Genomic DNA, 16,837 nt, shown 5'->3' with positions numbered 1-16,837 from the left:
CCAGAGAAGACTCCAACACAATCACTTCAGGAAGGCTGAAAATAAAAACACCTGCTATTCCTTTCCTCCATTCTTTGTTTTTCTTTCCCTACACACAGTTCTTAAACCCTTGTTTCCTTGTCTCCTTTATTCCCAGATCTGTGAAAGAACCCCTTATGTGCTGAGAACTAGAATGAGATTTCCAAATCCTTCTGTTTCTCTCCTTTGATACGAATTAGAAATGAACGCTACCTGCCTTGATAAGGCTTCTTGCCTTGACAATATAATTTCTTATTATTCTGTTTTAAGAACACAAAATCTCCCAAGGGGCCACTTGTCCCTGTCACTGATTAGGACACTAGCCACTCAGGGCTGAGGGGATGCTGAGGGACCAGGACTGAGACATCCCCCCCTTGACTCTGGCTGTCAGCAGCTGAGGGACTCCTTGAGCTGGCTCTGTCATGCAGCCACTGGATACACACCGATAAGCTCTCCTCATCTCACCTAATTATCCTATTAAGTGCCCCCATTTCTGTACCAAGGGGCTCACAGATGAATTAAATGCTCTGGAGAAGTTTTTCCTTTGGTTTCAACCTGCTGCCCGATGATCTCACTAGATGTTTGTTCTGCTTTGGACTGTGAAAAGCACTAAATTACCATCCTCTTCTTTTTGTGCTACTGTTAATTTTATAGACATCAAACATGTACACTCCCACCAGCCCTCTCTCTTTTACACTGAATAGTCTGTTTCTGCCTGGGTGATCAGCAGCTCCCGCAGTGCCTCCTGAGGGAAACAACTGCCTTGGTCAAATTCAACTACACTGGACATCTGTGTCAAAAGTGTGGCTCTTGGCCACTATGGAAGTTCCTAGCCAGGTTGTGATAGGATCATCGTTGGATGGAGTTGAAAGTGAAGGCATTAGGCTGCAGGAAGTGGTTTTACAAAAGGCTTTGGCAAACAGGAAGGAAAGTTAGAGGGAAATGTGCTGTTGACACTGAACTGGGCTATTGTGGCTCTGCAGAGGAGAACTGAGATGTCATGGAGAAACAAATGTTTGACCTCAGGGAGTGGAAAAAGAGAGAGAGAGGGTGGGATTTAAAAATATGAAGTCCAAGGCCATTTGCTTAGAAAGTGGTGAAAATTTCTGCTCCCTGCTGGATGCTTCCAGGATGGGAACATTCCTGGATAAAAGCTGAGTGCTACTCATGATTCACGGCAGCGGGACAGGGCCAAAGGGAAGGCAAACACAACATTAAGCTGAAAGGTAAGAGGCAAGTCTAACAGGAACATGAAACAAATCACATTGTTTTCAGAATCATGAGTGAATCCTTATGTAGTCCCCAGCTCATCCCCAGTGAGGGAAGCATACAGAGAGGAAATACCCTATGACTGCATGAATTGCACTGTTCAAGAATATAATCTCTTTTCCCAATCAAAATTACTGTATCCCTCTTTTCCCTTTACTGAGTATAAAGCAAATGTAAATTAAATTTATTATTGTACAACACAGCTTCTGCTTCCTCAATTATCCATTAGTAAAACGTTTTCTATCTACCATGAAAAATACATAATACAAGATTTCTATTTCATTGCAAAATACTGAAAATATTTTTTTTCATCTTATGAGACTCTCTGCTGCTGCTAAGGGTGACTTATCTGCAAACAGCCAAAGACAGTTAGGAGGAAACAATCATATAATTTGTATTTAAACATAGTATACTGTACATCCCTCGGCAATAAATTATTCTTTTTCACAGCATTGTATCAGAGTGACTTCTATTAAAAGCCATAACTACTGATTCCCTCTTCTGACACTGTGTAATTTACCACCGATAAATGTTCATAAACAGTTTGACTGAAAAATCCATAAAACCATTTCAGCTTTATTTTAAGTTCCATTTAATGTCCCTCAAAAATGATTTCATCAATGTGTTTCCATTAGCTGGTTCTCTGCCCAATAACTTAATTCCACACAATCAGTCAGGAACTTATAAAGCGTATGACAGGATCTTCCTGAAGTGTTTTGAATCACCATAAAGATTTACTCAAAGAGTGGTTGGGGCTTTTTTCCCTCCTAGTGCATAAGGAGTGGGGACACAAATGTCAAGACCCCTATATGTTTTCACTTCATGCAAGAACAAAAATCAAGAGTCATATGGCAAGGGAATATTTACAGTTCAATTTCAGGGTTTGGGGATTTTGTTGTTGCTGTTGTTTCTTCTTCTTTCATTTGAGACTCAGAAGAAAGAGTGTATGAGAACAGGTCTGCCAAGGAAGAATTTGCATTTCATTTGACACTAGTGGTTTCTTAGAAGCCTACTGTCACATCCAGGAGCTTGGTTGTGGTTTGGACCACTGCAAGTGAGTTGCTGGAGCAACATCCAGCTTCTGGAGCAACATCCAGCTTCTGGATCTCCCCTTAGCTCCCTCTTCCCATTCTGCACCCGCCACAGGAGCCTCCAGTGCCACTGCTCTGTTGCATCTTTGCAACAGCTCCAGCTCTTGCACAGGATGACACTGTCCTTCCTTGCTGCGGAGCATGCGCCATGAGCAACCTGCCCTCACTGTTTCCAACATGGAAGCAACATAAAAAGCCAAATGTGCCAGGCTTTTGGCAATCATCTTGCTCTACAAAATGAATCCAAGACACAGCATATAAACAAGGTGGGTTTTTATCCCAGATTTGCATTGTAACAGAACAGAAGCATTATGTTCTGTAAGTGCATGTTGGTCTGCCAGTGTCGTGTTCAAGAGTGTCTTTTGAAGCATTAACCCCCTTCATCCAAATGTGGATTTGGTTGATCAATCTCATGAGCTTTGTGAGAAAGAGAGATTACTAACACCCACCCCACCAGGGCAAAGGCTATCAAGTGAGCTCAGCACTCCCAACTCCATAGGGAAGAGAGGAGTGACAAATGCCCCAAGAAGGGAGCAAAGCTCATCTGGAACATGCAACTTTTAATGAGCAACAAATCCAACCAGAGGAAAGAGCGCATCAACAGTTCAGCCTTCCAAGCTGCCTCTTGCTCTCCCTGTGTGCTGCAAAAGCACCTGAGCTGCATGACAGTGTCCTGGCACCTTTCCTGGTGTAAAGGCAAAGGCCACCACTGCTCCCTCTGGCCAGAACGGGGCTCCAGCCATCGTGGCAAGATACTGATCACATACTGCATGAAACTTGCTCTAGGCTTCTACTCCTGTCAGCTGTAAGGAAGAGAAGAAGAGCTCAAATGCAATGCAGTGAGAGGTATTTTTAGAGTAATGATTGATGCTCCTGTGCTATCAAAGGTAGGTGGCAATCAGCTGAACAGCACTTGGGGGTGAACAGAATGCAAAAGAGAGAACTCAGGTTTCCGCTCAGGTGCAAATGTACCTGGTTAGTTATTCCTCACTTTCTTTTTTCTTTTTTTTCTAGACAACACATTTCTTTCCCACTCTTTGTATTCTTTTAGTAATAATTTCATACCCACACTACACCTTTAGTGTTGTATATCCCTGCTTTGTAATGAAATTGAGTTCTCAGAGCCCTGTGACGAACTTGGTGATTGAGTTGGCTTAAGTGTATCTTCTCTTTAGCACTCTGCCTTCATGTAGTACTGTGCAAATGAGGGAAGAAGAAGGATTTGCTATGATTTTTTTTCTAGCTAAAGTCAAGAGGCAATGTATAGTGTGCTGGTGATCTCCATAAACTACCTCCATTCCCACTATTGATCAGGACACATTCAGCAATTTGTTCATGAAAACACCCATCTGATGAGGTTCTCTCCTCTGTAGGGCTTATCAGGGTAATATGTGACAGTCTTAGAAAGGTGTCTGTGCAAAGAGATGTCCAGGAAGTAAATCCAGTATAATACAGGCAGAAACGATTTGTGCCCGCTTCTTTTAATTCCTAGTTTTAAAAGCCTTTTTTGTCCTTAATTTATGTTTTTAAATGGATGAACATAGTAATTGCTGTTGCTTTCCTTGAATCCCATCAAATCTGAAATCAATAAGAGCTCCATTTCAGGGCCCAACAATAATAACCTGGCTGGGTTAAGCCAGTGCATTGAACAAAAGCCATAAAGCTTCACTCATGTTTCTTTCTAGGATACTATAAAAATACTTCATTGCAAAGGTCTGTCTATCTGCCCACCTCATTGTCAAAGTGCTGAGGAGTTGTTCTTTTATGGGCAATCTATGTAATGAAATCATGTGCAGCATGAACAAAGGTGTTTATAATAAAAACGTATTGTGATTTATTAGGCTCTTTTAGATGTTGGTCTTGGCACTGTATTCACATGAGGAGTGAGTCAATCCTTAGGTCCAGCCCTGGGCTATTGTTGAGTTAGGCTGGATGGGAACCCCTTATGACTTCAACCAGCTCTGCCAGGGGGAGGAGAAGCAATTACCTGACTCTAGTCCCAAGAAATAAATGAAGCCTGGTTTTAAGCTAAAAAACTTGCAAACAAAAAGATGAGCTGCAAGCTCTGAGATCAGCATGTGGGTCATTAGTGATATATGTGCCTGTAGACACATATTTGTCTACTCCAGTGGTTGAATGTCTGAGAAATATAAAGGGAATAACAGAAAAGACCAGAAGGGCTTGCAGCCAAACTGAGAAAAGACATACAAAGAAAGGTTGCTACAACTTATGCTGACCTCTAGATATTTCCTTCTTGACTAGTTTTGGGGCCCTTCAACACATCTTCTGCAGCTCAACAACAGCAATGTCATCACTGAATTCCTTTGAAGCTCTTCGTGGCATTCTTGTGCAAAGATGCAAAGAAACTCAGGAGAGCATCTGAAGTAGGAATACACAGTGGAAATTTATCAAGGAGAATATTATGTGAGCTTCAAACCGATCAGGTTGTGAAGGCTGGGGAACACAGGAAATAAAATATAAATCTGCCACACTTTTAAATCTGATTTCAGTGTTTGGTAAGTGTACAGTATGTTTCCTTCATAATCCTTGTGACATTTAATCAATATTAATCTGATCGTGGATGATTCTTCTTTTTCCTTAAACGGGATTAAGGTAACACAATCTGAACACACATTTCAGCCTGGCCTCGAAGCCTATACACTTTACATAAATGATATCCCTTTTTGCCTGGAATGTACTTCGAAGTAAAAGCAAACACAAGGAAAACTCAGTATATCTCCCTCCAACACACACTGCTTTCTCCAACAAAAGACAAGTTTACAATCTGGGTGAGTGGATTTTGAAAAAGGAGGGCAATGTTAGTGGAATTTGCCATTAAAAGGAATGGACAACAGTGTCTACACCTATTGCCCTCAAGCCAGCAAAGCAATCAGAAGTATTCATTCAAGAACTGTATGTTTGCTCAAGATCTGGTCATTTTCATTTCTTCCCATATAGAATGGGAGAAAAACTCTATTCGGAAGAAAGCATCTAAAAATCCCATCCCAGCCTCTGGGGAAAAAAAAAACCCAAAACCCATTCAATTCAACCAAATAATTTTTTTTATATATTTAATTATTTTTATCACTGTTGATTACAGATTAAATCACTTTTTGACACCTGACTTTTACATTGATACTGCAATAGCACAATTCCTAACAGAACAAACCACAATTTTCTTGTGGATTTAATCACTGATAGAAAACATATTCTTTTCCCTGCACTACTCCTTAATTTTGCTAAACACATTTTTTTCCCATCATCACACCTCTGCAATGAGTGCAAAGAAATCTGATGAAACTCACTGCTGTGACTGAATGCCACAGACAGCCAAGGCTGTTCCCAGTCTTGCTAGTGCCAGCGCTAATACCTGGTATCTTCATTTGTCAGCTTAATTTCCTGCTTTCCTCCTTTTATTCTACGTCCCTTTTCTGCAGGACCAGTGACTACATGACAGCTTGGCAATTGCTCTGGGACTGCATTAGTGTGACTGCTTAATCACCTACAGGGAGTGCATAGCGAATATTCGTAGCTGCTTCCTAAAGAAGTTCATACACCTTCAGCAAAAGGTCAACTGCCTGTCCAAGCCTTGTGAGCAGCAGTTGTGGCACACTCTTTTCTCTTGCCAAGAGCACAGAAGGGAGCTCTGAAGCAAATGCTACCTCCTGGTGTCTTTGAAGCAGGCTGAGCAAGCAGGAGCTCATTTGCAACTGGATGAAGTGGGAAAGGCCCCTGTCCCCAGGCTGATGGTATAGTGTTTGCTTCCAGAAGCACAGCGAGGTACTCCACATCCCAGCAAAGTACCATGGCCACACACCGGCAGTGCTGAGCCATCTTTGAGTCAAAGGTAACTTCGCCTCCGCTGCCTTTGCAAAGGAAAAGGATCATAGCAGGGAAATGTTTCAATTTGCTAAGAAATGTGTCTTGTAGCATCATTTCTCCACTGAAAAAGCTACTCACAGACCTGTAGTAAGGACACATTTTCAGGAAAACAAACCAAATCCACTATACAAATACTCAAGCTTGGCATTTAACCTCACGCGTAAAATGGCAGCAGACTCAATGGCAAGGCCAGAAAGCTCCGTTTCCTCTCTGGATCAAGCCTGATTTCAACACTTGGCTACAAACATTGTTCTCTCTGCCACAAACAAATCAGCAAAATGCCATTTTGAAATCATAATGGCTGCTGTAAAGGGCAACCATGCATGTCCTGACGCATAAATAATCGCTTCTGAAGAAGGGTGCATCCAGCAAAAATTGATGGTAATTCCTGGAGACTCTTAAATTTCTAGCTCACACCACTGTCTGAAATGACTGGTGCCAGTCAAATAGCTTTGCGGATTATTTTAATGAAATATAACTACTCTTACACTCATAAAAGTTACGCTGCTGTAAACGTTGCAGCAAACATAAGCCAGAAAGGACATGCCAAGAAGCTACTAAAATTGTAGTATTGAGGAAATGTGAGCAGAGTCCTTCAGCCAGGCTGCCATTACAGACACAGTTCTGCAGGGTTCCTCCCAGACCAAGCTAATACAAGACTCCCTGAAAATGTTTATAGATGTGAAGCTTTAGAAACAGCTGGGCCAATGTACACACACGTATTAGTCCAGCACATCCATATTAAATGGTGTTCTCCTCTTGCCCAAAGTGAAGGACACTGCAAATGCGTTTTTATCCCTTCCACTTTGAATTCTGCAAATACAGAGCAGGTTACTCCCTCTGCCCCCAACAACAGAAAACTCCAACACAAACCCATTTAAAAGAGCTTTCTATGAGACAATCATGCTGTCATCTCATTGACTTGGGCTTACATCACTGCTTTTATCATTGGTGTTTCTCCACTAAAACCTCTAGAGCCCTTAATATACAGCTTATAAATAAAATGCTGGAAATGTGCCTTGGAATTAATTACTTCAAACTTACTAATAAATCTGCAATAACATTTCAACATCTGACTCCTCTGTTCAGGTGCATTCCCAGGCACCTGCAGAGAAAGTAGAACAAAAAATGCTTCCAAACCAGACTACCATTCCTGGAAGACTAACCTGTGGTCAGCATTTGCATGCTCCACACGATTCATCTCCCAGATGGAACGTAATACAGTGAAAAAAGCTACAAGGTAGAAACAGATCTACTGGCTAATTATTTGAAGGGAGGGCATGCAATCGCTTGGTGAGATGAAAGGAACGTTTTGGCCAGCCATAGTGCTGGGGAGGACTGCAATGTGTGGAGGGTGGGTCACACATCTCCTGCAGAGAAGCTCCTGCAGTCTTTATACTGGGAGATGAAAGGCATCCTACCCCACGCTAAATACAGTTATTTTAGTTAGAGTTTACCACAGGGAAAGGCTTTAGCCAAATTTTTATAATTAGGCTATAGTAGAAGAAAAGTAGTATAAATGTCTAAAGTGAGAGGCACATTTTCAGGGACCCAGAGTTGAAGCAATCTTTGTATTCTTCTGTGACAGAAAAAGGGACCTTGCGGTTTTTAGGATTAATCCTATCCTCATTGCAAAGCAAAATGGTAATCTCAAGAGCGGCTAAAAAGCATGGTTGATTTGTAACGCAACAGCATTCAGCCCATACAATCCTACCTCCCACACAAACCTTCCTCCACACCACTCAAAGCCAGGGACTGTGAAAGCCTGTTAAGCTGCAGGAATGCGTCTTTTGCGTTTTTATCTCGGCTCACTGCAATGCATGTGGATTCCCATCAATACTTAGTCTTAAAAAACAAAATATTGGTTAAATCCTTCATAAATATTAAACCCCAGAGTGTACTGGCAAGTGTCCCTGAAAACAAACTTCAGAAAATAAGCTCCAAAAAAGATGTCAAGGCCCTTGAGAGAACCGACACCAGCATGTCATCAGATGTTGTCTTATAAGGCTAAATTAAGCATTTGACCACAGTTTAATTTCTGTAAAAACTCATGCTAATTTAAATTGCTTTAGATTTAATTAAAAATGCTTTACTATAGAGATAATAATGTAACTCTGTTAATTAGTATCAAGTGGCATCTAGAGGGCATATTTAAAAACTAATCTGGAGAATAAATAGAGCTAATTAGCAGTCAGAATAATGCTTTATGATTGTCTTTTGTTTATAAATGCTATAATGTTCAATATGCTATTAAATGAAAATGGTAATTAATATATATCAAAGTTATTTGTTAATGCTCTTTTAACTAAAGAGTATTTCTCACACACCATGTTTCAGATGGTCTGAACATGTTTCATTTCTGGAGGGAGGGAGGAGGGGGGAAGAGGAACTGCTATATGATGCACCACATATGAATTCAATTAGGACCAGCTCATTCACCTCCTGTAACGCAGACCCAATGTGTTTATGACCCCATAGGGGCCGTCCAGCGGGGCATTAGCTTATGTCTACGTGGTGTTTGCCAAAGTGCATGGCTGACCATGGTAACAGCCAGTGCAGGGGTTTGCGCCTCACCCCACGCACAACCCCATGAGAAGGACCATGGTGCTGTTTAGCAGGCAGAGAAGTGATAGATTTTACCTTCAAAATCTAAGCCTTGCAAAACCAGAGTCGCAGTTCTGAGGAATGAGAATGGCTCCAAGGTTTGCTGTAGTATCTTTTAAAAGACTGTGAGGTGCTCAAATACTACAGGAGTGGAGCTTGTAAAAGAAAGGGGTGTTACCAGTGAGAATGTGCTGCCATCCGGTCCCACCGCAAGAGTGGAGGAGATGGCTGGGCAATTGCAGACACTGGCAGATAAGCTTGGAAGAAAAAAGGGCAGACCAGATGTGGCATGAGGCTCAGTTTCTACATGACTTTTTTCAGGCAAACATGAGCTTGTTCTGAGTCATCTGGACCAAATGCAGCTGCTAGGCCTCCGCCTGGGTCTGAGCAAGGCAGAGGGAATCATGCTTGTGTCTGGAAAAGGTTGTGTAGATGTTATCAGAGCTGACCATAGCCAAAGGGCTTCAAACAGAAGTTACCGTTATCCTCCAACGTCTCCTATGATGACAAATTTGACTGGATTCACTAAATCAAATGAAATCATTGAAGTACTCTAAATTACATCATGCATGAAAAGCAGAAGGGACCAACTCTGTGGTCTTTCTCTGTCCTTTAATTGTTATAAACAGGACTAACTCCCCACAATAAAAAGCACTTTCATTTGGTAATCTGTGCTACCCGTGTTGTGCATTTTTTTGAAGCACCATCAAACGCAGCACATGTCCTACTTGTATGGTTTTTATCCATAATTCTGTGCATTCCTTCCTTCTTAATGCCTTGTTAACGTTGAAAAACCCTTTAGCTCCCCAGAGCAGAGTCCATTTCAAAAAAGGAAGGCATCTCTCTCCTCATGACAAGACTTCAGCATTACTTTATAGAACAAACTTTCAGAATCAACTTTGAAGACTGCACAAAGAAAAAAGTCATTATCATTAACAAGATTAAAAGCTAGCCACAACCCCAGTAAGTGCTGCTCTAACCTTTGTGAGATTACTTTCATGCCAGACTGCAGACATACACTTCCTTCTATAACAAGTATGTGTTCAGCAATAACAAACTGAGATTATTTACATAGCGTAGATAGGCGTCAGCAGACACATACCAACAGCACCTGAGATCCCAAACACCAGAGAAATGATCAAAGGAATTTGTCTGTGCAGCACAAGTTGGACTAGCCTCAAGTGCAGACAAAAACACTGGAAGAAATATGAACATATGGTGTAACACTTCCCAGCATGGCAAACAGCCACGGCAAACACTTTTGCAGATAAAATTAGATTGGGGAAGCAAAGCTGGAGAAAACCAAAGCCAAGCATGAACTCTGAAAGCATTTCAGCTCAAGGTCATTAGAATACTTGCCATGTAACATCACCAGTCCTATCATTCTACTTTTTTTCTTTTCTGATCGATCTGCATAAGCCAAATAAACCCCCAAGAAACACTCGGTTGCAGATAAAAATGAAAGTGAACTACAGTGGTTAGCAGTAATTTTGATGCTGTTTATTCTTGAGACTAAAACAAGGCAGAAACTCAAAATAACTATGAAAAATAATTGCTGGTTCTCCAAAGGACAAAGTAAAGAAAAAGCAGTATTTTTGTATGTAATCTGAAAAGGAGCACTTGTGACTTGTAAGGAAAAATTTCTGTGCTTTTCTGAAGAACCAATGATATAAATCTCTCTCATTTTAAGGTCTCCGAGAAAATATTTAAAAACTCTTGCTTTCTGACTTCACCTCTCCTGCACAAAGACTGCACAGATAATTAGCTCTGCAGGGTGCACTGTGAAGGGAGATTAGTGTTACAACATGCATTGTGACAAATGTTCCCCACCTCTGTAATACCACAAGAATTCTGAATGGTCCTTTTCAAAGTTTTCAGCTAAAAATGATACTGCTAAATTTGTGAAGATCAACATTTATCCTATAAAACTCATCTAAGTTGTATAGCTGGTGACTGAACTAGTCTAGTATGTAACAATAGTGGCCTGCAAAGAGCTACACCTGGCCTGTCCTCAGACAGGAACCATCTAGAATAGCATGACATCAGGTAACAAAAACCATTAAGGGCTGGACACAAAGTCCCATTGCTGATGGTTAGACTCCAAGGTGCTCATTTTAAGCTCCTTTACATTATACATAATATGCTAGTAATACACTATGCAATTCGTAGAAATAATTAAAAACACTATATATCATTCTAAGCTCCTTCATTGGTCTCTCTTTTTTTAGGAGCTTACTAGAGAAGTAAAGAACAATTTGGAGTGAACAGATGCATCCAAATCAAGCCATTAGAAAACCCGTATCAGTGCATCCACAGAGACCAGTGGCACTGTTACGTGACTAACTGCTTCGCAGTACTGAGCTACCCAGCCTGGTCCTACATGAAAACATTCACGAGCAAACCTCAGACTAAGCAAAGAGCATGGATTGAACTAGAGAGCATGAGAATTCAAGTTCCTAAGAGGTAATTCCATATAACTATCAAATACATTTTAAAATTTTACAATTACCATAACTGTTTATCTTCCCTAATTAAAAATAAAAGTCCAAACAAACAACAAACAACTCCCATACCCAAAACCCAAAGTGTATCCCCATTTGTTATTAGGAACTACAGACGTAAAGCCTAGCAGGCAGCACAGCTGGGGAGGCAGATCCTGCACAGGCAGGAGAGCTCCAGATGCCCTGTCTGTCTCGGCAGTCAGATAGGGAAGTGGCACCATTGGCAAGGCTGGACTCTCCTCCCATGCACAGGACACTTAACCCCACCCACAGCATAGCTGAAGATGGCTCAGAGATGCACAACATGCTCTTCCATGTGGCTAAGTAAGGACAGCTAACATAAAGGCCACCAAACTCTCCAGAAAATTAATGTGGGGTACTAATTCATGTTGACTTTCTCCCTGCAGGCCTCCTCCTTTGTGTTTGCTTTAGAATGAAGGAGGAGCTGGTAAACTGGTGATCAAAAACACGAAGCCTGAGGTTTCCCTACACACAGTGACTGTAGGCGTGGAAGCATCCTTAGAACGATCCCTCACTGTCCTTCATCACAAAAGCTAAAGTTCTTCAGTTTCCAAAGCTGGTTTAAAAATAGTTCACTAAGCCAGACAAACCACTTCCAGGGGAGTTTTTTTCTGGAGGGGAAATAACATATTGTGCAAGTTAAGAAACCCCTCAGACAAACTCCTGGCCATTATCTGCTTGGGGAAGATTCAAAGCAATAAAGACAGTGAAAAGTTTTAGCTCCAAAAGAAGCATGAAGGAAAGTCAGGCAAAACTATACTAAAATTTGAAGAGGCGCATATTAAAAGAGTGATTTAGTGAATAATATTTTACCTAAAACTCTCAATCTCTCTGCTCCAACCACCACTTCGTTGTCATCTGCAGAAAACAGCAATTTTCCAGAGAGGGTTTTCACCTCAAATTTTTGGCTGTGTGCTTCCACTGCTTGGGGACCTAGAGGGAAGAAGCACAACCTTTTAGTGAAAAGTATAAGAAAATTACATAGTAGCTTCATACATTTAATAAACCCATCTGCTGAGATTGTCCTAATAGCCCTGCAGAAACAAACTGCATCTGACACACCAAACAAGGAGGTCTGTGCTTTTCAGAGGGTGACATCTTGTTAGAAAAGGGCACCGTTTTCTACCCAAACAACAACCTCTCAACTTTTTCTACTTCTGTTTCTGTTAATGCTTATGTTTGCCATAAAATCACCATTAAACTTGGAATAGCTGTGAAATTCTTACAAAAAGACAGACCCACATGTGAAATGGCAATGAATATACCCAGCCATACTTTGAGAGCATTGGTGCAGCTCTAAGAGGCATCAGGAGTTCCTGAGTCCATTTTGCTTGGACTGATGCTGAGGTGTAAAAGACTCCTGGTTTTCTGCCTGTTAAATATACCCGGATTAGAATGGTATCAGTGTCATGCACAGTCCAATTTAAAAAAAAAAGAACAAAACCAAACACCACCATAAAAGTAAATGTTTTCTTTTAGACCATTTGAACTATCTGCAGGCCAAGATGAATGTCAGCCTCCCACATTTCAGAAAGTTCTTAGACCAGTTAAACTTTCCTTTATTGCTCTTCTTTCAATTCTGCTGCCTCTGCTGCAGGCTGCTGCGCACTGCAGTGCTGGAAAGCTTCTGGCAATGGGTTTTGTTGAGGAGCCTGATAAACATCAGCTGCCTGAATAGCAATTTTGTGCAGGTCTGTGGCTCAAAGGCTGCAAAGAGCAGACCCCTCGGTTACAGGCCCAGGCAGAACTTTGGAAAAATCACCAACTAACAGCCCTGTGCAACTCAGTCCAAGCCACAGTCTCCCTGGAATATGGTAATATGGTGCAAGGCAGGTGACCAGACTTTGCATTAGGTCTGGCCATCTTCATGACTCATTTCTCAAAAGCTGAGAGAAATAAGACCTGAAAGCCAGTATTTTCTCATAGGTGGTTTCAAACTCCATCCATAGCGTTTTCCTGCACAGGTCATCTGTACTGGCATCAGGGCACATGCAATCATGCGCATGGTTCACACTACAGAAAAGTGAGGCTATGCCGAGATCCCTGGAAACACTTAAAAATTCTTGCAGTCATTCTGAGAAAATCCAGCAATTTAAGTTTGGTTTCTATCTTGCTAATTAACTGCCTCCCTACTCATCACTACCGCATGCACTACATGGGACCACATCTTTACTCTGCTCTAAAGCCAAAGCTGCTGCCGAATCCAGAAATGAGCTCAATAACCAGAACACTGCTGGGAGACACCACTGACCACATCCTCCTCCCAGGCTCTCGTGACATGGAGGTGCTTAAGTGAACCAAATACTCTCTTGAAAATACATGGAGAACAAACAAACTGAACATGTTCATTCTGAAAGTGAGAATCAGGGACCTTGGGGTTGAATTTATTTCCTTCCTCCAGGAAATTTTCACACGTGCTGCTTAAATCACTGCTTACTGAAGCTGCGTATTTAATTATCTAATACCGTGACTAGAGGCCAAGATGTTATATAAGCAAACCAAACAACCCAGTCTCATGTAGAAACATGTTTATGGATTACTGGCTCTGCCACACAGCAACACTTCTCCCAGTCCCCAGATAAATCTCAATAAATAAATATCAATCCTGTATCATACACATAATATATATTACAATATATAATGCATTAGGCTCTTCCAACCCAAATTACATGCGCATTCATTCAAAGGATGCTCTGCACTGGGGATTTACGAGACACCATTTCTGCATCAAACACACTCATGCTTGGGGGCACGAGAGCATTCTTCAGCAGCAGAAGGGTACAGAGACCTCTGAACTGCAAAGCGTCCCAGCCCAGCCACAGTTAATCTGCAGAGTTTAGGGTTCTCAGGCAAGTTAAAACTGTCTCAGGAAAAGCCTGTGCCTGTTACAACAGAAATGTCATCCTGCAGATGTTCTCCTTGACCCTGAAGTCTTTCAACTAACCTTTCTGTCTCTGGATTGGCTTTCAAATGAAAACAAAGGTCTGCTTCATTATCAGAAAGCACCAGCCAGCTGCCTCTCCAGCACGGCTTTCATGTCTCTAGCTTTGTTTTTACAAAGTGGAGTGAAGTTTTCATTTGTACTTCATGAGACACCTGGGCTCCCCTCCTGCATGCTGCCTAAAGCCAGCAGAGCATCCCACAACACACCCACTTTCATCCCTCCTTAATTTTTCCACACAGCCTTTCCCCCTCCTTACCTGTTACAAGGCGAGTAAGGACTTTAGTCTTCTCATTGAGGATGTTCACTGTCACATTTCTGGCAGACTGGAAGTACAGTGGGTTGCCCTGGAACAAGACCACGAGAGAAAGCACGTGAGATGGGGATGGCTGCCCGAGACAAACCAGCTTGAGCTTTGCCTGATGCTGCAGGGCTGTTGTTAATTGCCCCAACATTGGGCGTGTGGTTTAGGTGCAGGCTACCCTGAATTAATTCTTATTGTCCAGGATAAAATCACAGTCAACACATCTGGCCAAGATAAAGTCCCAGAGACTAGCCTTGTTTTAGGGATGGTCAGCTTTATTGCCAGTATAAGCCAACCAACTGGTTATTTTAAAATGTGCAAGTGGTATGGAACCTGACCTAAGCTTCCCAAAGGTCATGGTGCTCTGGGATGCTGGCTAGCTGCAACAATGCATTTAGAGTCAAACCTGCAATATTACACACAGCTTCGGATGACTCCAGTGGGTGACTGTGCCTAATGTATGGCCATATGAGCGAGCCATGCCCAAGGGCTGTGAACAAGAAAACCTTATTAATTTGTAAAAAGTGCCTTTGATCTCAAAGCACTTAGGAACCACGCGGCATGTACCACCATCAGATTCCAGACTGGGATGCCAGCTGGGAACCAGAGCCATCCAGTCAGGTCTGGAGATATACACGACCTGAAGTCTTCCTCACTCAACCATACAGATTTCTACCAATTTTTCATTTTTATGCTTTAAATATACCTCTGAGAGAAGAGCTAGAGCAGCTGTTAACACACAGAAGCCACACGGCTACCTGGCATTGTCCACCTCAGGTATTTCTCCTGCAGAGCGAAGCCAAAGAAAACCCACTGAGGAAACCATCTGGCTCCTTCTGTGTGCAAACACATCCAAGACACCCAGGAACTCGTGTTTTCCACTACTCCACCCAGCTGGTTCCTCAGGGGCTATTAACCACCTATAGCACCAGCACAGGGTGACCCCCAAACCAGCCAAAAATGTGATGTGCAAGGTGTAAATTCACTGCTGATATCTCTTAATAAGGTCTAAAGCAGGCAGCTGATTAAATTCGTCAACTGGCTAAGACATAAGATTGGCAGAGGGGATAAACTAGCAAGAAAATCAGCAGAAGTTGAACATTTTATGTCCATGTGCTTCTTTCAACGAAAGCTTTTTTTCCAGTTTTGAAATCTTTCTACTAGGAATGAACAATCAGGATGGTGACAGAGGATCACATAGGTCAGACATGTTCTCTTTGCACCTGAATTTATAAGGAACATAACTAATATTTGCATAGATTTTTCTGGATCATGGCAGAAGGATTAGATTGTCTGCATATAAAAAATAACAGGAGCACAGGAATGCACTCATGGGAGTCCTGGGGTGGACTGGAGCTTCAAGGTACACTTAGTGATAAGTAAGCTATTCCCAGCAGTGTTTGCAGAAAAAAAATCTCAAAAAACTCAAACAAAACCAGACCCACATGTGACCAAATATTCACAGTAATCACATTTGCTGCCTTAACTACTTATGCTGCATGCATCCATGGGATCAGCTCTTCAGCAAAAAAGGGGGAAATGGGATTTATTTGATCAATTATAACAAGAGAATTATGGCTACATTCAGACTATTTACAACTAAATAAAAATAACAAAAAGAAAGAATCCCACCTAAGAATTCCCAGACCTTGGACAAGTTTCAGAAGCTTTTGGTGTCTCTGTCTCCTCATATAGTAAATGAGGACAAATCATCCTTATATATGTCTGTGATGTGCTTGACAGCTTAAGTAATATAGGATATGAAACTGAAATACGATTAATAAGAAGAAAGGATCAGTGGTAACGATTTTGCTCTTTTTTATTCATTTTTATTTGTGATCTTTTAAAACCTAGAAAGTCATGTTGGTTACTATTTCATGGTTAACAGCACAGAAAAAAGATGGCTTCGTTTCAATACCCACTTGTTCTGGTATTAATTCTCCACAGCCCTGATCAGGGACCTAATTTGAACAGCCCAGTGATAGCAGTTTACTGCTACATTTTCATCTCACAATTACAGATGAAGGATATTTTTAAAGGCAGACAGCTACAATCTGCACAATCTATCATAGGTGAGACTATAACCACTATAAACATGCCATATGAAGCACAGAAAGGTCTTATTTTTGATGTGCAGTGTTTGACTTTTGTTTATGAAGTTATGCAAAGAGCAAGAGTGTTTTGAAAAGTCCAGATTCAGATAGGA

General features: G+C 41.6%; 1 protein-coding gene across 3 annotated transcripts in view; it reads right to left on the bottom strand.

Annotated features, from left to right (window-relative positions):
* Nucleotides 1–16,837, bottom strand: part of SGCD (sarcoglycan delta) — a 355,893-nt gene that overhangs the window by 71,156 nt on the left and 267,900 nt on the right. For all 3 annotated transcript variants that reach the window (XM_030504746.1, XM_030504744.1, XM_030504745.1), the window contains exons 5-6: nt 14,587–14,674; nt 12,200–12,319 (exon numbers count right to left, since the gene is read on the bottom strand). In XM_030504746.1, the coding sequence (XP_030360606.1) occupies nt 12,200–12,319; nt 14,587–14,674 (208 nt within the window). The remainder of the gene's footprint in view (nt 1–12,199; nt 12,320–14,586; nt 14,675–16,837) is intronic.

The sequence above is a fragment of the Strigops habroptila genome, chromosome 12 (assembly GCF_004027225.2).
Source record: "Strigops habroptila isolate Jane chromosome 12, bStrHab1.2.pri, whole genome shotgun sequence".
NCBI lineage: Eukaryota > Metazoa > Chordata > Aves > Psittaciformes > Psittacidae > Strigops > Strigops habroptila.
This window is presented reverse-complemented; position numbering and strand designations above follow the sequence as displayed.